The sequence below is a fragment of the Nomia melanderi genome, chromosome 13 (genome assembly GCF_051020985.1).
Source record: "Nomia melanderi isolate GNS246 chromosome 13, iyNomMela1, whole genome shotgun sequence".
NCBI classification, from domain to species: domain Eukaryota; kingdom Metazoa; phylum Arthropoda; class Insecta; order Hymenoptera; family Halictidae; genus Nomia; species Nomia melanderi.
This window is the reverse complement of record NC_135011.1, coordinates 1,250,243-1,271,018: the sequence shown is the minus strand read 5'-3', so window position 1 is coordinate 1,271,018 and position 20,776 is coordinate 1,250,243. Positions and strand designations below refer to the sequence as shown.

General features: G+C 52.9%; 1 protein-coding gene across 3 annotated transcripts in view; it reads right to left on the bottom strand.

The window, feature by feature from the left end:
• Window positions 1-20,776, bottom strand: part of shg (DE-cadherin) — a 46,679-nt gene that overhangs the window by 6,545 nt on the left and 19,358 nt on the right. For 2 of the 3 annotated variants that reach the window (XM_076373450.1, XM_031986874.2), the window contains exons 2-7: window positions 2,940-3,013; window positions 2,410-2,551; window positions 1,986-2,224; window positions 744-932; window positions 389-675; window positions 34-304 (exon numbers count right to left, since the gene is read on the bottom strand). In XM_076373450.1, coding sequence (XP_076229565.1) covers window positions 34-304; window positions 389-675; window positions 744-932; window positions 1,986-2,224; window positions 2,410-2,551; window positions 2,940-3,013 — 1,202 coding nt within the window. Of the gene's footprint in view, window positions 1-33; window positions 305-388; window positions 676-743; window positions 933-1,985; window positions 2,225-2,409; window positions 2,552-2,939; window positions 3,014-4,113; window positions 4,301-20,776 lie in introns of those variants that run through there. The other variant, XM_076373451.1, reaches the window with a different exon arrangement.

Here is a 20,776-nt window from a genome sequence, read left to right as displayed (position 1 = left end):
TCGCAGCGATTTGCAAACGGGCGGACAGCGTACCTGATTGTGAGCGGACGTCCCGTCCGCGTCGATCGCGCGGACCTGCATCACCGGCACTCCCGGCGGCTCGTTCTCGAGCACGCTGCCCTTCTTCATCTCGCGGAACACCGGGAAATTGTCGTTCACGTCGAGCACCTCGATGTCGACCACCGTCTCGGCGGCCAGCTGGTACCTGTTCTGCACCCGCACGATCAACGTATACACCGTGTTGCTCTCGTAATCGAGGTGCTGGGCCAGCTTGATGTCCGCCACGTCTTTGTTCGACTCCAACCTGTCGGGACGCGGAATAGAGAGGGGAATCGTCGCAGCGTGTCGCGTCGTCGGACGGGACGGAGAATGGCGCGGCCGCGATTACCTGAACGTGTTTCCTTTGTTGGTCTGCTCGGTTCTGCCGGGGACCAGCTCGAACAGGAGACCGGTATCGTCGCCGCTGTTCGACACAGCCTTCAGTCGGACGATGCTCTGATCGAAATCGTTGAAGTTCTCCGGCAGTCGGATCGGTTCGGAGGATCTGGGCAAGAAGGCCGGCGCCTTTTTGTGGGACTCGACCACCCGTATGTCCAGATCGATCATGCTCGATCTCGGGATCTCGCCTTGGTCTTCCGCGGTGGCGGTCATGCTGAATTTGTACTCGGGATTCCTCTGTAACGAGAGAGACGCGGTTCAACCGTGCAACCGGCGGACATCGTCGGGATCCGTTCGATACTCACGTCGATGGTTTTGTTGAGGAATATCACGCCGGTGTTCCGATCTATTCGGAAGTACACCCCATCCTCGGGCCTCTTCGGCGACAGATTGTAGTAGACCACGGAGTTGTTGCCGTCGTCGATGTCCGTGGCGGAGACTCTCATCACCTCACGGCCCAACGGTAAATCTTGCGGTACCGACTCGGTGTACGCCTACGCGTCGTCCAGGCGAACGCGAACCGATCGGCAAACAGAGCAGAATTTGGTATTGTTCGGGCAGGAGTTTCGGGTAACTACGTTCGCGAGAGGCGAGCGCGCACGATCGCTCTCGTTGCTCTTCGCCTCTCGTTCGCGCGTGCAAAAGCGAGTCGAAACACCTCTTTCCTCTAATTGCTCGCGCTCGCATTCGATGCTCGCGACAACACCTCGACGAATAGAACGCGCGCGTGCAAGTCTCGCGACGCGATCGGCAAAGGGCACGCGTTTTCCCCGATGAACGAACGAATTCTGTCGCGCGAATTTCCAACGACTTCTCGATCGTGCCGCTCGAATCGCGCCATCTTTCACCGGATGCTGACAAACACAAGACGACACATACGTACACATGCGCCAACTGAAACGCATTCAAAGTAACATTCGCATTCACAGTCGCATTTCACTAAAGAAAAACATACACGAAAATAAATGCAATCGCTCCACACAAGTGTCAAGACCAACCTTCCATACGTATCCACGAAAGACCTGAGTTAGGAGAAAGAGAGAACATCCAAGCAAAAGGTGATTAGTGGCGGAATGATGTACCGTCCGTCGCAGCGAACCTGGCACTCTCGCCCTATTGGTCCGACTCGAAAGCGCGCGGTTCCGGTTTGTGATTCGCCGAGGCGCTTACAAAGAGTCGTTCCGAGCTCGCGATTGGGTCTCTCGGAGCGACTGTCTCCGCCCCCGTGACGTCGCGGGTGCCATGTTCCCAGCGACGGACGGTAAATGTACGAGCGCGCGTTCGTCGACGGAACGATCCGAAGGCATTCGTCGCGGGAGCATTCGATTGGTCTGGCTCGCGAGAGATGAAGAGCAGGGCAATCGGGTCTGCACGGCTCGACGGAGCCAGGCCGAGTAAACGACCGACGAGGGGTAACCCGACGGCGCGTCGTCGCGACGTCGATACGTTCGGACGGTCGGTAACAGCGAATCGACCCGGACGAATCGACTGACCCGCGGGGACGGTTGCTCGTCGTCGCGGCTGCGGGAATGTGTCTCGAGGCTTACCACTTTGTCGAATACCGGCGAGTTGTCGTTCACGTCCTCGATGGTCACTTTGAACGTGCACACGTCGTCCAGCTGCGGTCTACCGTTATCGGTCGCGAGCACCGTCAGGTACGCCTCCTTCTCTCGAGCGGGCTCGTCTCTGTCCAGCACCTGCGTGGTCCTGATCAGCCCGGTCCTATTGTTGATCTCGAATTTCAGCTTCTCGCCCGGAGCGGTGACGAAGCTGTACGTGATCGTGCCTGTAATTCCGAGGCGTTAACGCCGATCTTCCGCAACGGCGGCGAACTCGACGACGAATCGAGGGTGAAGCTGTCGATCTGCTTAGCCCCCTTCGACCGCCTTGATCCCCGGTACACGTTGTCGCGTTAGTTCCCGAGGAAAATCCGAGATGCCCAAGCAGATCGACAACTCGAACTCGCGTTACCTCCTTCCTCCGGGTGATCCCTGTCCTCTGCGTGCACTTGTATCACCACGGTGCCCGCCGGTTCCTCCTCTTGCACGATGGGCGCGTAATTGGAGCAATTCGAAAACACCGGCTTGTGGTTGTGGTTCTCCCCTTGCTGCATCTGCGAACGGAAAGAGATCGTCAGCGATTCCTCGCGCTTCCGCAAACCGAAGACGACTCGGGGTGTCAGCCGCGAGGGTGGACGCGGAGAAGCGATCGGATCTCTCGCATATTTAACGCGACTCGGTTCGTCGATACGAATCCATTATCCGGACGGATGGGAGAACGTCTTCGAACGATCGGGAGGATCTCGCGAGGCGAGACGAGGGTGATCTCGGGAAAGAAGCGGGAGGGGGCGGCGGGACAGGCTCGGCGAGAGTAAAGGCTCCGGAAGCGCGGAAACGCGTCGACAGACGAAACGACTGGCGAGAGAATGGTAAACGAGAGGGAGGAAGCGATCGTTTCCGGGGGTGAGAAATCGAATCAACGGGGATTCGAGGAGCACTCACCGTTAATTCCTCTTCGGTCGAGAACTGTGATCTCGCATCCAGGTGTCTCGAATGCCTCAATCTCGTTGCATCCGCTGAAACAGAAAGGCGTTGCGGGATTCGTTACTATCTTCCCTCGTGAAGGCGGTACGTGCCTCGCGCGCCGATTCGCGGTACCCGCGCGGCTCCCCGCGGCGATCCCGTGCCACCCGACACGCTCCGAGCGGGTAAACGAATCCGGGAAAGCTTTCGATTTTATCGGCGACGCCGCCGCCGCTGTCGGCTCGCGGTGACGAGCTGGCGTAAACGTTCGACGTCGAGTGCGCCGTTCCGCGGAAACGACGCGCGGACGGGACTGGTCGACCGACAGTAATTATTCCCATCGAATCGGGATCGGCCGTTCGCTCCGCCAGAAATGGAATCATCGACGCTCCCGCGCGAAGGCAGAGAGAGAACGGGCTCTCTCGCCGTCGGTGACGTCGGCGGACCTCGTAAATTTGCCAACTCGCCGCCGGCGAGGAAGAGTAGGTGGGAAAATTACGGTCGAACTCTGCCGCAACGGTCGCCGCTTCCGGCAACGTCCGATTCTTTGTATCGCGTGGCCGGTGCGCGATCCAGCGCGATCCAGCGAAGAACTCGGACGCGACACGCTTCGTACTCCCGAATCGCGGCGGACACGAACGGTGGAGGGAGTCGATGGAACGCGTTCGATGCGAAAAGCTCGGGCTGACCTTCCATTAGCGAATTTTCAGTTAATACGGTGTTGTTAATAGTTCGACATCTATCTCTCGGCGAGGGCAACGCGAAACTGTAATTGCCAATTAATACGTCGATCGATGAACACGAACAGGCCGTGCGAACGCGCGGACACCGCCGAGAAAAAGCCGAATTCTAGGTCGCACTCGCATCGCTACGGTCTCGGAACGGGACTTTTCGACTATGCAGCCGTTTCTAAATGAAATTTGACTGTTCGCGTAATGACAAATCATGGGTACAGGGAATGTACAGACGAACGATAAATGAAACAATACTATATACTATTCATGACGCACGATGATGTATTATACGTTATATCTAAGCGTCCCCATGTTTCCTCGTCGAAAGTCACTGCAAATCTTAATTTCAACCGCCCAGATCAGTACCCGCTGCGCGTCGTTGGGATCCAAACGACGGAATAGAGCCACGGGACGCTTACCTACGCGATTAACCTACTTTCGATCTTGCTACGCGAGTAGCTCGCGACGCGTCGTTGCCGCGTTTCCAGCGAAACCGATCGGAAAACGGGAAACGGATTACCGCGATCGCGATTACAGCGTCCGGCGTCTCGCGCGATGGACCGGCCTGTAAGAGGGTGGACGCGGGGGGACGTAGGTGTCCGGGCGAACGCGTCCCAACTGGTTTCCCGGGGTTCGCCGTGGTTCGCCGGACCGTTCTTCCTCGATAATGCCCCTAACGCGATTACCGGGCGCACTCCGGTTCGATCGCGCTTAAGATACGCTGGCCGCGCATAACCGACCGCGTCTTCGGCACCGTGCATCGACGCGCGGAAAACGTCCCCCGCAATTCCGCGCGCGATGAGGAGGAAGACGAACGCGATTCCCGACGTCTCCTTCGCCCCGCTCGCGGCGAGCCGCGCCGCGAACACGCCCCGCCGACGCGGCACGGGGCATTTGCCTCCCAAATGCGGTGAAAAGGAACTTTTCATGAATATCCCCGGGAGCAAAAAAAGCGTGCGCGCGTAGCGAAATAAATATCCGGGCTATAACGCGGTAGGATATTCCGTCATTTCCGTTAATTACCAACGACGACAGAGGTTTAAAGGAGACAACGGAGGGATTAAAGTGTGGAATAATTGATTGGAACCTCGCTACGATTTGAATAATTCCGAAGTATTTACATATTAACAAATTAGTATTTACATATTAAATTTCATGTCGATGTCACGAGCAGCCTCGTAATTACGTGATTTAACGTTTTTGAGGTTCACCCGTTTCGGAAACGAGTCCGGCAGAGTTGTATGTCGCGTTCGGTATCGCCGGAAAGGGCGAAGCTTAACCTTTCGTAAAAACAAGCGCTCAATTTTTGTTCTGTACTAAAGAGTAAGCTCCGCTCTTTCCGGTGATACCGAAAACGTCGTTATATTCCGCCGAACGAGCCGCGCACGCACGATTTCATTCGGAAAATGTTTTTTATCGCGTCGCGAAGGCAAACGCCTCGTAACGCGGCGAACGAAGGAAACGAAAGGGAGTCGCGTTCTCGTGTCCTTTGGCCTCTCGCGTGACTCTTTATCCCTCGTCTCGCGAGTTTCGCCGGGACGCCGCGCCCTGCTCGAAAGAACCCACGGACGGCACCGACGATTTCGCGTGTTTGCCAGACGTTGTCGGGCGTTTCCGATATCCCGTAATTCCTGTGCCCCTTTCATCGCGAATCTTTCGGATTCCGAAGAAACGGGAAGAGTCGCCGGTTGTTGGGTCGATCGAACGGAGCGGCAGAGGTGGAAGAAAAAAGGTAACGTCGATGAGATACATAGGGCAACGACACCTGATACGGAACGGCGAAGTTCGCCGGAACCTTTGCATTTTTCTCCTTTTGTACGTTGAATATGTGAATCGAGATTGTTACATTCTTCGCGAATGCACTGGACTTTGTAATTGTCACCGTAAACTAAATGTAACGTAACGATAACGTAATTAACGCTTTCACTGCCACGTCCGTGTTCAACCCCTTTACAATGACGAGTGAGACTCTGATGAAGATTTCTAGACTAATTTAACAACAATCGATGTTACTCTACAACTATTTTGCTATTATCATTGTATTATCTTCAAATAAAATTTCCACTTGAGTAGAATGGACAATTTCGTTGCGTCTCTTCCAAATTGTCGAAAAATGGTACATGAGCTTAGCGAAAGTAAATACGCCAAGGGGTTAACGTAATCTTGAAGATTCTTTTTCCCGGTGACGCATGGAACCAAGTTTCAATGGATCTACGAGATACAAGACAAATAGTAAAGTTCCAAAGAATCTCAGTTCCTGCTTCATTAAGAGAACCATCTCGACTTCGCAGGTGTTCCTAGTGTTTACTTGGCAGTCGAAGCGTCGAATGTTGCGTCCGATACGCAGTGTGTTCCATCGAACTGAATAGTGCTTCAACGAGAAATCCTTAATTGACGTTCAACTATTAACCCGTTGACGCAGATGTCATCTCCGCGCAACGCTCGCGAACGCAGGTGCGAATGACGGCGATGGCCGTCCCGTATTCAACATCGCGAATAAAAAGATATAATAATTCCAGTCCGAAGGCAACCTTCAACGAACTCCCCAAGAATCGACTAATTAATGAACGGAAAAGCGATCCCAGGCCGATCGTCGTGTTGACATCGTTTTCGGTGTCCGGCGAGGCGTTTCTCAGTGTCGACTGTCACATTAAGCTATTTATCTCCCGAAATATTGCTGTGTTCCGTGGCGGGAGCCGTTCCATATTAGGCGCCGTTCGCCTATATATACGTACACACCGTCGTCCTCCCTTTTAATCCCTCGACTGCTCGTCGAGCGCCGCTCCACCCTTTCCGCTCTCGCTGCAGCCCGTCCGCCGGTTCGCGACTACGCTCTCGTTACACCGTTCCCACCGTTAATTGCCAAAGAAACCAACGACGTCAATGGGAGCTCCGGTTGCTCCTTCTTATTAGCGTCGAGAGGGGCTTCTCCCTTTCTTCCCCGGCATCGACAACCCCACAGCCGACCCCGCCGCTCCCCCGCCGTCCGCCGCGCTATCGACGCGATCGGTTCTCCGCGAGACGGCCGTGCACCCCGAACGGAATTTCGACGCGGTTCCATTTTTCCCGGGGATCTTGGAATCGACTGGCTACCTGTTGCCCGAAGAAGCGAACGGACGGGAAAAAACGCGAGAGACACACGTGCAGGGCGCGAGTGGTCGATCGGCTGCGCGTGTCGGTCCAACGTTCGCCAGCGACCGCTCTCCCTTTCTTCCAGATGCATCCCTTCTCGCATCCCTTCTTGCATCCAGAACTAGCAATCTCTCGGTCACGTATGCGCTGTCCGCGTCGCGTGATTCTCACGGGCCCGGTTGTAAACATTCTTCCCACTTCATCCACTCGAGGTCTGCACGCGGTCCCCAAACACTGCCACGTCGCAAGAGGACAGCACGACCAACTGGGCATTCGTACCTTGAAAACCGAGCACTGCAACGATTTCTCCATTCTTCCATTTTTTCCGTTTCTAAGTTTCATCGAAATCATCCGGTGTTTCGGGAAAGCGAGTTCGAGGGGATGAAGGGGTGCGAACGGAGAATGATTATAACGGTGCACTGTCGCACACGGTCGCATCCCACAGACATTTCCTCGAAATTCGAGCCGAGGTGAAGCTATCGACACGTTGCTCCGTCCAACCCCCGTTCGTTCCTTTGATGTCGCGAGGGAAGCGAGAGTCGTAGATCGAACGGCGACGTTGCTCTCTGTGCAGCGTCGTTCCTCCCCTGTCGGGGCAATTTTTCTCGTCGCCCGGACACGCGCCCCTAATTCCGCCGACGGAATCGGTCCGCTCCGACGCGACCCTCCTGAGGGTGCGCGCCCCGGCTCGCGCGCTGCATTTTTCGAGCAATCGGCGATTCTCCCCGCGCGCTCGATTAATTGGTCGAGCGAGGGTCGGAGCCGGCGGGGAATCGATTGGCAGCATTCGTGCTCGGTTTCCGCGGTCCTCCGAACGGCGAGCCTTCGTTTGTCAGATTTTACCCAGTTTACGGGCGACGAACTCTTCTCGATTCCGTTCCGCCGGCGAGGATTACGTCGCGGATTTAGATTACGGTAAGTAGCTTACTCTCCGGCCGATACTTCTGGTCGCGACGAACGCCGGCGAGCTCACTCGCGCGTTCCTGAGTGTAACACCGTGTCGCTGGAGGGGCGAGGTTAAAGGTCCCCGCGGATTCCTCGGGTCCGGCGGTTAACGATCGCGGGCGGAACGATATCCCCGTCGACCGGTCTTCCGGGGAAAGACGCGGAAAAACGCGAGCCGAGCGGCACCGACAGCTTAATCCTCGTCACGGGGCGAACGGAAACGGCAAATGGTTCGCAACAAAGGTTTAATAACGCTGCATAGGACATTCCTTTTGTGCTTTCCGCGCCGGCAGAGATCAACCGTATCGGAGGTAACGTTTTCATCAAGCTTTTACGCCCGGTCGTTGCATATTGTATCGCGTCCGCCGGTCTCGTTTCGTAACCCGAGGAAAGTAACGCGCTCCCTCATGCGAGCGGAAACACCTTCCACGGGGAGAGGCGAGTTTACCCGTGACCGGCGAGATTAAACGTCGGCCGGCGTTACCGTGGCTGCGCCGCGGAGGACGAGAATAATAATCCCCCGTTCGGTCGCGGCCGATTCGGCCGACGATCTCGCGGAGGGTCGGTGTCGCGAGACGAAGAGCCGGCGACCGGTCGCGGTGGAACGATCGGTGTTACGGTGCGCCGGCCACGGCGAGCCTTCGAGTTAGGTCTGGATACGAAAGGCGAGCGAATCACAGGGTGGGCCCTGTGGTCTGGTCAGGTCGGCCGGCGAACCGGGCCGAGAGTTCGCGAATAATTACAGGCCAGCGTTACACGGTTCCGTCTACTTTTCCGCCCGCCGGGATAAAAGCCGGCGAAAAGTAGTCCGTGACGTTCGCCGGGAACTCTGACCGCGGGACAACCCGATTTCAGGAATCCCGAGCCGGCGGTCTCCGATTCGTCGATGCTGGTTTACTCGTCTCGAAAGGACGACCGCGTTTTCGTCCGGAAGCGTCCGATGTCCGGTCCGTCCCGATCGCGGATAGGATTTCGCGGGAACCACGGCGCGAACGGTCCCTTGGAGATTTTTCCGATCGACCCGCGAATCGCGGTTGCCAGTCGGACGCCTGTCGCCGGAAACGTTTAAGAGGACGCGATCGGAACCGAGCGAGGAACGACGACGGATAATCGTTGCTCGAACCCTAATCGCGACCAGGCACGAAAGGGGAAGCGCAACGGAAGCGTGGGATTTCATTTCGACGGGTGTTTGAAGCGCAGACGCGGCGAGGAGCGAATCCATAGGACCGATAAATCGGATTACCGATCGGAACGGTGCACAGCGGGGCGGCGGCGGTGATCAAAAATCGATCCTCGCGATGCGGATTGGGGAAGAATTCGTGGTTTCATAGAGAAATCGGTGTGTTATTGTATGATAAAACCCACTGCTCGGTAGTTGTTCTTGCTTTCTTGTTATTAGTGTACTGGGAACACTTGGTAACTTTAACCCTTTCAGTCATCTGATTTGACCGAAGAGAATTGTAAAGTTGAGAATTCAATGTTAAATTTTATACAATGTACGAACACATCGAAAATAGTTCTGTTATGCAAGGTATTTATGTTAATTGCAAAAATATCAATTGACGTTTCATCAGAGAATAATGAATATTTATTGAGAAAAATATTCTCGAGTGCGAAGGGTTAATTTATACTTCTCTGGAACGTTACTTCGCGAGATGAAGTTTAAATTGACTGCATGATTAACTCTACATGGATACCGAGTCGACTATAAAAACAAACTCAGATAAAACGAAGCCTTAGTAGAAAATTAAACTTCTTTCCAGCTTCCAAGAGGTTGCAATCGTTGCAACGGGTCTTGTAGGAATCATGTTAACCCTTAGCCACTGTACGCCACTGTAGCAGCTTCCATACATATCATCTTTCCGAACAATACGCCACCATGCGGCACAATTCTTTCCCTGGCATCGATAGTTGTACATTACGGTCTAATCTACGTAATTGCACCGCAGAGAATTCTGCCGGTCTCGAATCGCAGCGATACCACATTCACGATACAACCCGCGTGAATCCTTCGCGTCTAATCTCGCGGAAAAGGTTCACCCTTTGCACAAGTCTTTCGCTAGAAATATTCAACGCTCTTCGACAAAATATAGACGATGCGTAAATAATTTAATCGATAAATTACTTCGATATTTCATATAACGATGCGTTCACAAAGTTCAGTATTAAACGTCGAACTTTATAATTTAACTGTATCAAACTAAACGAGAGTCACCTCCCAAAGGGTTGAAGGGTGAACCGTAATAACAACCGACTCGAGATTGAAACATACGAATCGGTAGCAAAGTTATCGATTTCTATTCGCCGTCCCTCCAGTTCCTAACGTTCACGAACTATGAAAAGGAAATCGAATCGTTCCGCCATCGAACGCCCTCGGCCGCCCTTTGACTGACGGACCCCTCGCGCTGTCATTCTTCTCGCAGGAATCGCGGGGAAAAATCGTAATTCCGACGTGAAACTCGGGGACCGAGCAGCCCGCGCCGGGATCGCGCGCGATTCGCTGCGAGCAGTTTGTTGCTCGAACCGCCCGCATCCGGTGTATCTCGCAGTCGGTCGGCTTTCACGGAGCTTTACGCGTCCGCAACTTTTCCCGGCGTTCATCGAAAATCCGGCTCTCGGCCGCGCGCGCCGCTATTTCGCTGGCGAACAATTAGACCGCAATAACGTTTCGCTTTTGCGCGTCACCGGCGTTACAAGCGCTGTGACAAACGCTCGCTCGCTCGCTCGCACGCTCCCGATTCCTCGCGTCGCGTTATCGTCGCTCTGTCGGGGGTGCCGCGCAAAGGCAAACGACAGAGGATAAACGGAGCAAAGGAGATGTGGGCGGTGCGTTAACGTCGGCCCGGAGATTTCATCGAAACCAGAAACCGAGAATTATTAGCTCGTATCGCGCGGCCCCGCTCGAGCGGGTTCGAGTAATTTCATTTCGGGGACGAGAAGCGCGGCGAACAAACAGTTCCTTGTCGATCGGCGGCCCGGATTAAATGGAAAAACGCGGCGGAGGTCGCGACGCGGCCATTGTGTACGCACGTTCGCCGCTCGCCGCACAACGTACGCCGGGACGGGGATGAAAATCTCGTTTGTCGTGTAAATGATTGTTAAATTTCGCGACAACCACCCGCGGGGCTTCTTTTATTTTTCGTGAGCGGCGACTGTCGTGCTTTACTTCTCTGCTGGGTTTAACCCTTTGCACTCGAGAGGTGACTCTCGGTCGCCGCGTAATCTGACGCGATAAACTATAAAATCTGACGTTTATATTGAACTTTGTTCCTCAATGTACTGCTGATTTCCCAAGTTAGTTTCAAGGAATATCGTGTTTGTTTTGTCGAAAACTGTTAAATATTTCTAGTGAGAAACTTCGGAGTGCAAAGAGTTAAACTCAGTCGTCAATTGATTTGACACAGGAAAATTATAGTTTGACATTTAATATTGACCCTTTGCACTCGAAAGTTTTTCACTTGAAATATTCTATACTTTCTAATTTGATATCGACAAGATATTAAACTAATATCGACAAATTAGTAACAAAACTATTTTCTTGTAACAGCTCACATACTGATGCAGTACACAAAGGTTAATGGTAAATCCCAAAATTTATAATTTTGCTCGATTAAATCATCTAAACTTTGTACAATGCACCGTGTAACATATTAAAACAGCCTCTTTCTTTAATTAACGTGCGACTTCTCGTTAAGTCAGTTCGAAAGAATGTCGTTGGTATTTGATTAAAATAGTTGAGTGTCTCTAATGAAACTTCTGGAGCACAAAGGGTTAACACCGGATGTAAACGTTCGCATAAAACTCTTACATTATTATGTCTTACAATATCGTATAAGATTCCGTTTATCGACTCGGTTTTTTCCCGAGATATGTACGTGGTCCGCCTGCATATGCCAACCGGTCATTTTGACCTGAATTTCGTAGAAGAACGTCGAGCGCGAAGGATTTTACATATCGCTAAAGAAACATACAATCTTAATACACTTCCTCCGTTCGCCGTTAAGCAATAATTTCTAAGGAAGAAAGAACACGCGACCCTTTTCACTGTTGGGCACGAGTAAGCACGGAACCGTACGAACCGTAAAAATGCTCGAAATCTAATGGGAACGCTTCCAATGTTCCTAATAACCGTTGTCGACCGAATCGTGCAATACAACGACCGGTCGAGTGATAACCGAATAAGGTAGAGGCACCAGTCATTGACCTGATACGCTGCAGCATCCAACGACCCGACTCGGGGACACTTTTGCACGAATTAAACTGTTTATCGTACAAACTAACAATTTATTTCATTAACGTCGCTTCTACATCACCCACTTCCAACATGGAATTAACCGTTTCTGCCTGCAACTTACAAATCGTTGCAAGAAACGAGATTAATCTCCTTCAATTCTGGTTTTACTATATGTCAACTGCTAACTAGCATGAGATTCTTCGAAATATGCGAAACCTTCAGCAGAAGTTAAATTACGTGTTGATTGCTTAAATAATAGAAAGAAATTATACACAGATCTCTTGCTGTTCGAGCAATCGAATCATCTGTTTGCGACTTGCTCTTCCAAATATGGAAATTTCATCCCCAAATGTCGACATTCTTTCGCAAAGGGTTAACCCTTCTTCTGATGAGATAAAGGCGTTATTTTGTGAAACTAACTCGCCGAGAAATCACATACAAAGGGGAACAAAGCTACTTTATTTCAATATCTCTCAAATTGATGCATTGATACGAAGTATAATACCAAATATCAAACTTTACAATTTTTCCGTACGAATCGCGTGGTGATCGAGCCACCTCTCGAGCGCAAAGGGTTAAGTTTCCATAATGCAAGCAGCTCAAACGGCATGTTCACCCCACAGTCTCTGTTTAATAAAACGTTCACCATTATTCACGAGCATCGCCCTTAACCAGCGAACTACCGGCGCGTCCGCCCAATCGATCTTCGATTCGCGAGACTCCTTCGCCGGCAGACAATCGCGCCCCGCGCGAGCGGCGAAAAATTCCATTCCCATTCGGCCGCGGTGAAAAAATGAATATCGCGATCACGTAAACCGGCCACGCGCGCGAGCCGCGACAACATTGTCCCCGTAATTCAAATAGATGTCGAACGATAAACGGCGTTTCCCCGGCCGACAATCCCGCCGCTTTGTTTGTTCCTTTCGGCGGAGGTCGGGCCGCGCATATCAATTTTCCCCGCAATCCGTTCGTTTTTTCCCGGTCGTCGGGGGCGCCGCCGGCAGTCGATCGCTCGCGCGCACGATTAGGCGTACGTACGAGATTAACCGGACACGGGTCAAAGAGTACGTACGGGTCGGCCGGCCGGCAGGGGGTGGCGGAGTGTAAGCGCACCGTCGCGGCACTGCGCGTTGCGCGTTGCGTCACGAGCATTCGAATAGGCCGTACGGTATGCAAATGGAATCAATTTGCGAGTCGCGGGGCGTCGTCGGCCGGTGGTCAGGATAGTCCGGCAGTCCAGTCCGGTCCGCCCGCGCCCCTTTCAATTTGACCCCGTTTCCCCCTGACCCGACCTAATGGGCGTCTTCCCTGCGGAGAACGAGTTTACCGAGTGAAAAGAAACGCAGCGTCAAAGGGACGCGGAGAGCGACGGGAAGGGAGGCGGGCGGCGAACGGTGTGATTTAATATCGCCGGGCGGAATGTAACGCGGCTCGCAACATCCCGCAGAACCCCGATTCGATTTAGAGAAATCGGAGGGGAACACCCGCTGTTCGATTCGCGGCGGACCCCCACGAGACGCACGGTCGAGAGGTGACTCGTCTAGCGGGACGGCTCTTCCTTGTTTACGAGCAACCCCGTCAGCGAATAGTTAGCACTTTACCGGCCGCTCGGCCACAGAATCACCCTCACTCGCATCTTTCATAGTTAAAATTCACGCAGTCGCGTACACGCGTTTCTCACGGCCCAGTCGCTCAAGATTCCCAGACTAAGTTATAAAAAGCCGATTAATAGGTCGGTGAAGTGTCAGTATCGGAGACGAGATGAGAAAAGATGAGACGAGACCCGCATTCCTCGACCTCGAAGCGTCCGACCGTGTCCACCGCGGCGGTCCACGGACAAGCCGACTTTTCAACTAAAGGTCGGCCAGTGGGACCCCCATGCGCTCCATCCCCTTCGCGACGCGTCACCCTCTTCGATTCCCTCGACCGAACGCGTCTAACGACTCGAAAATTCCGCAAAGTTCGAAACCAGGCTGCCGGGAGTGGACGGCGGAAGGGAAAAGAACGGAACCCCGAAACGAAGGGAGGGCGAATCGGTCCGGGAGGCATCGCGCCAACACCTATTTGCCCTCGTCGGAGAAGCGATGAAAAACAATTTCAATCTGGCCAAGTAGAAAGTTTCAGCGGGACGCTTCCCGCGCCGGCTTTTCCCCCCTCGCCCCGTTTCGCTCCTCCTCCTTCTCGGGCTTGCTGTTTCTCTTTTATTTCCCCCTCGTTTCCTTACCCGACCGGAGGACACAGCTCCTCTCCGTCGCGCTCGCGGCTCGACCTCTTCCCGGAGCTCTTCCTCGACCTTTTCCTTCCCCGCGGTCCCAGCACGGCGAGCCCGCTCGCTCCGCCGCGCCAGTTTCTCTCGGAGGGAAATGTTTAAGCCCGCGGTACACGCCGGCCTCGAGCAACCGCTCCGTCCTATTTAATCCGACACCGAGACCGGCGTCGTTTTCGGAAAGCCGCGACGCCGCGCTCGTGACGCGAATTCGAAGGGAAGAGGATCGGGACACCAGCCGGGGGGTTGTCGACCGATCGAACGCGGGGGGACGCGTCGCCGAGGGAAATTTTGGGAGCGAAACGCACCCGGGGGAGCGCGGGCGACGGCCGGGACGCGCGTGCCGAGGGAATCCTCCGCCTCGCGGTTTCCCACGCCGTTCTTCCCAAGTTTTCCCGAGTTTCCCCGGCCGATCGATGGTCGAGCGATTCCGATTCGAAGCCGTCCGAGCGTCGCGACGCGGGCTCGAAGCCCATAATCGTCGAACACACACGTCCCTCGTTCGAGCGGCCGAGTGCCGCGCGTCCGGCATCGATCGTTTTAACTGGGTCGTCTTCTTCTCGTCGGTCAAAGGTGGCCACGTCGAAAAAGAGTCCGTACCGGCGAGCGGGACCCGCGGAACGGCCCGGGGGAGACGGAAGTAGGCGAGGATTCGAGGGACTCTCGGCGCGCGGCGTCGTCGGGGGACGGCCGGGAGAAGCGGCGCGGTACGCGCGATGCGTCGCGATTAGAGCGACGAGTTGCCGCATTTTCCGTGACGGCGCGTCTCATAAATCATAAGTATGGATGGAACGCGACGCTAAAAATAGCGCTACTCTCGCTGCGGAGCGAAACGCGGCCCGCTGCATGCGCGAGCGTGGTGGTCGTAGTGTACGTAAACGTACGTAGCGGCCGCGGTTTAGAGGGTGGTGGACTTGTCCCGGTAACCACCGCCGGTCACCGTTGCCGTTCGAAATCGATTTTCCACGGTTTCCTCCGTGCATCGCGCGAACGGAACTTCGCCGGGAACAAGGCGTTCTCGCGTGCATCGGGTCGATCGGAATCAACGGCGTTTCACGGAGGACAACGTAACTCGGCCGACCGATCGGCCGGCGGGATAACGCGCGCCTATGGCCAGGCCGGCCGGCGGAATCGCGAGGGAGGTGCGAACGATCAGCCCCGGGAGCGGGCAAACGAAACGCGTCGGCCCTCGCTTTGCCAATATCTACGTACGCGCGTGTACCGATCGCGCCATTGATCGCGACCCGACACGTCCTCGTTACGTCAATTATTATCGAACCTACGAATTACCGGAAGCCCCGCTGCGAACGCCGCTTTCCAGGCTAATTTCCCGTTGGAGTACGTTTCGTGCGACCCGCCACCCATCGAGCTCCCCGCGCCGCGCCGCTCGCCCCCGGCCGCGTCCCTGGAACCCTACAGTCCCACGGCTCGAGCCCCGCTGCGAGCAGCCTTCCCGGCAATCGCGGCGGGACGAACGTTTCGTCACGGTTCAAACATTTCCCCGTGAACCGCGATCTCGAAACAACGGCCGCGATAGAGGTTGCTCGTCCGGCCGCGAAACGGCCGTTTCCCCTTTGCATCGCGAGCGAGATTAGCCGCGTCTCGTCGAGAGCGACGAGACGGGTTCCAGGGAACACCGTCGGGAGACGGGGATCGGAGGTGTTCAAGGTTGAAGCCGAGGAAAGCGTGAAAGTTCGATCTGAATAGGTCGTTACGCTCACGACGACGACGACGATGGTCGATCCGCGCGAAGAAACGGGAAGGAGAGGCCGGCCGTCGTCGCGCGTTAAAAATTAACGACCTCGTTTCGATCGGACGCGTCAACGGGAACGGCAGCAAAGTTCCCGGCAGCTACCTCGGCACGGCAATCCGCGAACGATCGAGATTCGCGGCGTTTACCGGACGCGGGCGAGCACGCGATATCGGGACCCGCACGCGTTGGCTTCGATTTCGATGAACCTATTACGCGAACAAGCGTCCGCCTGTCCGACGCACACAACGGGAGGCTCGACCGTTGAAACGCGAAAAGAGTTTCTAACCGACGACGAACGAGAGAGCGCGCGCGCGCGCGCGGAAATCCAACCCTTCGCGGGCTGTCCGAAAATTTACGAGCCGACGCGCCGTTGCCAATCGAGCCGCGAAACCCGTCGCGTCGAGCGCATCGATTACCGCAGAATTAGGGGTAATTCACGATTTAACTATAACTCGATGAATGGCCTATGAATATTCAAGAACCCCGCGGAACGATCCGTATGGAGATCGATCGAGCACTTGTTACGCGCTCCTCGAATTCGACTGTGCGCGCTCCGACGCTGTCGGCCGGCGTCGTCGCCGCCGTCTCGCGCCGGAAACGGAAGAACGACGGCCCCGCGAAAAGAAGGGAGAAAGGGAGAAAGAAGAAACAAGAGAAGAGGCGGGCGAGGAATTTATTCTTGGCTGGCGCCGCGCAACACGAGCGAGACGAGACGAGACGAGACGAGGCGATCGACGGAATGGGCGGGGAATCGACCGGGTACACAGACTTCGGATATGTACAGACTGCGCGTGCAATGTACTCCGCGCTGTCTATCGTCGAAAATACACCGTCGAAAATACGCCGATGCATTAATAGACACTGAAATATTCGAATAGAATACGGGAGTTTATTCTGGAGCAGTCTTTTCAGAGGTGATTTATTTTTGAGCGACGTAGTTTATTTCATTCGAGTCGACGCAAATCGAACGATAAGACGGACCGAGGTAATGACGAGGGACACTCGAAAGACGTGAGTGTCGATGGACGTTGATGTTCGGTTAATGTGAAATGTACACAGCTGTGTCGGTGTCCTTAACGCGTTGCGTACTGGCAACGAGAAATCTCGTTTTTATATAGACACTTAGCTATGCAGCGCTGATTACCACAGCATGGAAAGAAATATGAAGTTTGATTCGGATTATCTAAAATATATTACATGACAATATATTTGAGTTTTTCTGTATATAGTGATATAAGTTCAACGGATTTTGAATTTAAAATATATCACACATAACGAGAAATATCGTTTTTATATAGACACTTAGATATGCAGCGCTGATTACCACAGCAGTGAAAGAAATATAAAGTTTGATTCGGATTATCGAAAATATATTACTTGACAATATATCTGAGTTTCTCTATGTATAGCGATACCAGTTGACCTCAGTGAAAATTGCCATCACAATTCAGTTTTCTGATAATTAACCGGCACGCAATGCGTTAATCCTTTGCACTCGGGAATATTTTTCTCGATAAATATTCATTATTCTCTGATGAAACATCAATGATGTTTCATCAGAGAATAACACAAAGAAATACCTTGAATAAATTAAGTGACAGAACTATTTCATTGTGATGCTGCGTGTGTACATTATATAAAATTTAATCAATCTTCAATTTTATCATTTTGCTCGGTCAAATCAAATGGCGACTGAAACGCACCCCTCGAGTGCAGAGGGTTAACACATTTGCCACAATCTTAAGCTTTTCCCCATGGAGCTTTCTTTCATATCAAAGGAAAGGAACAATTATTAATTACTTACAATTTACAATGTTCGCATTACACTATCAACTTAGTACGTTATTAAACAGTTTCGCATCGGTTCCTGTACATTACAATTGTTTCCTAGTCATTCAGAAGCGTCAGTGACTGACATTAACGTATTAAACACGTCAAACACTTCAATATTACATCGTTCGAAAAGCGACTCGATCCCTAACAAATCTAAAATCGTGTATTACACCGATCGCAACACCGAAATACCCTGCACCCTCGAAGCCCTAGACAAAGATTCCCATAAGCTGCGACGTCTATACGCGTACGTCCGCGTTGGGTATAGGATAACTCGATGACGCGCTTTCACCGTTTCTCGTCCACGCGTGACGAGCAGTCCGAGACGAACGGCAAGACGATTCGCGAGCGATCCGGAGAAATCGAGCAGCGATCGACTCCGTCCCGACGAGACGTCGCTCGTAAGACGCGTCGGAATTCGGAGTGTTAACCCTTAACGAAGCGAACACCGGCGCGTAAGTCTTATTATTTTTACCGCTGTTATTCTTGTAATATCTACAATGAACGCGTCGAGTATCGCCGGGTCACTGCGAATTTCTTCCTCGTTGTCTCTGTGTTACGGTATTCTTCGACGCGAACGCTCGAATATATCATAGTTAATCCATTCGCTGCCAAGCCTGTATTATATGAAGCTATTCCCATTGCCATTTATATTTTTAGTATTGTTTACCAAAGTTCTGTTACTTCTTGGTAAAAGCACGTATATTATCATATATAATCATTTATATGTGGAAAATCAAAGACGAGTATGTTCGTCGTTGGCAATGGGAAGGCAACAGGACTCGACTCGAAATTTGCTTGTTCAAAAAAAGTATTTTGGCAGGGTGTTATGCGTTGCCAAGACGAGTATACTCGTCCTGGGTTAAAACAATAATAAGAACTCAATGTGAATGCGTGAGTGCGGCGTGAACTGCCTGTTTAACCCCTTGCCCTATGATTTCTCAACTCTGATCGATTTGTCATTAGTAATTCATTGGAAAAAGAGAATTCTGAGCATATGCTACACCTCTGTTTCCTTTAGGAAATTTTCCACTTCTTTAACAAGTTAACTGTAGAATTTAGCTGGAAAAACCTCTGGTTCTGCGCGGAATAAAAAAAATGGAGCGTGTACTCGTCGAACGCAGGACGAATGCACGTAGAGTACATTGTAATGAAAGATCAAAGCGAAACAAAGTAGAACTACATGTTCATGAGAAAAAATAGAGAATTCGTCGCTGAAAGAAATAGTATCATGTCAAGCTTTACGTATATTCATCAAACATAGTTAACTGGTTAAGGGTTGTTTTGTTGATCTTTGATATTTTTGTGTCTCCAGTTCCCCTAGATTTGATAGTTCCTTAAAATATGGAGCAATTGACGAGTGAAGCTTCAAATAGAAATCCTATTCACGGTGGGGCTTTTATCTATTCTAGTTGCTACGGTTGCATTCGACTTGGCGTGAAGATTGATAACCTTTTTCGAAAGCTTCTTCGAATCTACATGATCCGAAAGAGAACGAAAACTGGTTAACCCTTTGCGCTTCAGTTGCCATTTGACCCAACAAAGTTATAAAACAAATTCAATATTAAATTTCATATAATGCATCAACACATGGGACATCCAAATAAAATATTTCTCTATGTTAGTTGAAATATCATCGATATTTCATCAAAAAGCAATGAATTCTCGTTGATAAAAATATTCCCGACTGCAAAGAGTTAATTTTCACTTTCCCCGTGCAAACCGGCGAAATCGGCTGTCGTTCGCCGACCAGCTCGCTCGATCGCTTCCGCATAGAACGGTTCCCGTGAAAATGCATCCGAGGAGAAACGCGAGACGCGTGTCGTCGCGGCAAATTCGTCGGCCGATAACCAGGATCGCGGCAACGTCCGCCGCGCTCCCCCAAGAGGGATGATGCTCGGCCCGGCGAGAGCTTACCGATACGGATCGACGAGCTTTCTTCCCCCGGCCTCTTCCGGAGCGTGACTCGCGGATTTCCTAGGTTTCCTCGGCTTCCCCCTTTCCGCGTACAGCGGCAGAACGCGCGCCGGTATCCATCGTATTCGGTTGCTATCCACCCTCGTCGCCGCCCAACCGCTTCATTCCGGGCGAAAGGTTCATTCGACGATCCCCCTGCCCCGCGCCGCGCCGGTTTTTCCTCTTCTCCGTTAGTTAACCGGTCGGATCACAGCTGTGTTCCCCGTGGCGGTGACTCGTGCGTACGCACACGCGCGCGCACGCATCTCTCGATGCACCGATGACTCATAAACCGAGAATCCACTTTGTTCTATTGCTCGGATCCCCTGCCCTGCTCCTACCCCCGTGCGCTCGTACGCGCGATCCCCCCCCGTTGCTCTCGATCGGCCGGAGCGGCGGTCTATCGCTTGTTCTCCCGTCGACCCTGACAGCGGCGCGACAGCCAAAGGGGCGTTCACACCGAATTCATTCGTTCTACCCCCTCGTACGCCGGGTGTTCGCAGCACGCGACGCACCTGTCCGCGGATCCCGCCGCCGCGAGATGAGAATCGAGATCGGGATCGACGCGACCGGGAGGAGGAAGGACCAGGAAGCTCGGCTGACGCCGTATCGCGCAACAGCTGCGCTTAATAGGCTTCGGCCCCGTGTTTACGGGAGGAAAATATCGCCGTATGTTATTTTCGGCCGATGCATCGGGGCTCCGTTCGACCGGAAAGACGAGAAGGGTCACGTGTGTGGGTCGGGTCGTAGTGTCAGCGCGAACCGAGCTCACGGCGAGAATCCTCGATTTCTGTTTCGTACGTCTCTCGCTCGAGCGTCGGTCGTTTGGGCGTAGCCTCTCCGAACAACCCTCTTCTCGAGGACCGCTCTTTCGTCTTTCCAGGGTGAACCCCATGGAAGTTGAAACACCGCGATCGTTGGAAGCGTTCGAGTCTGAAGTTTGATACACGTTGCACTCAAAGA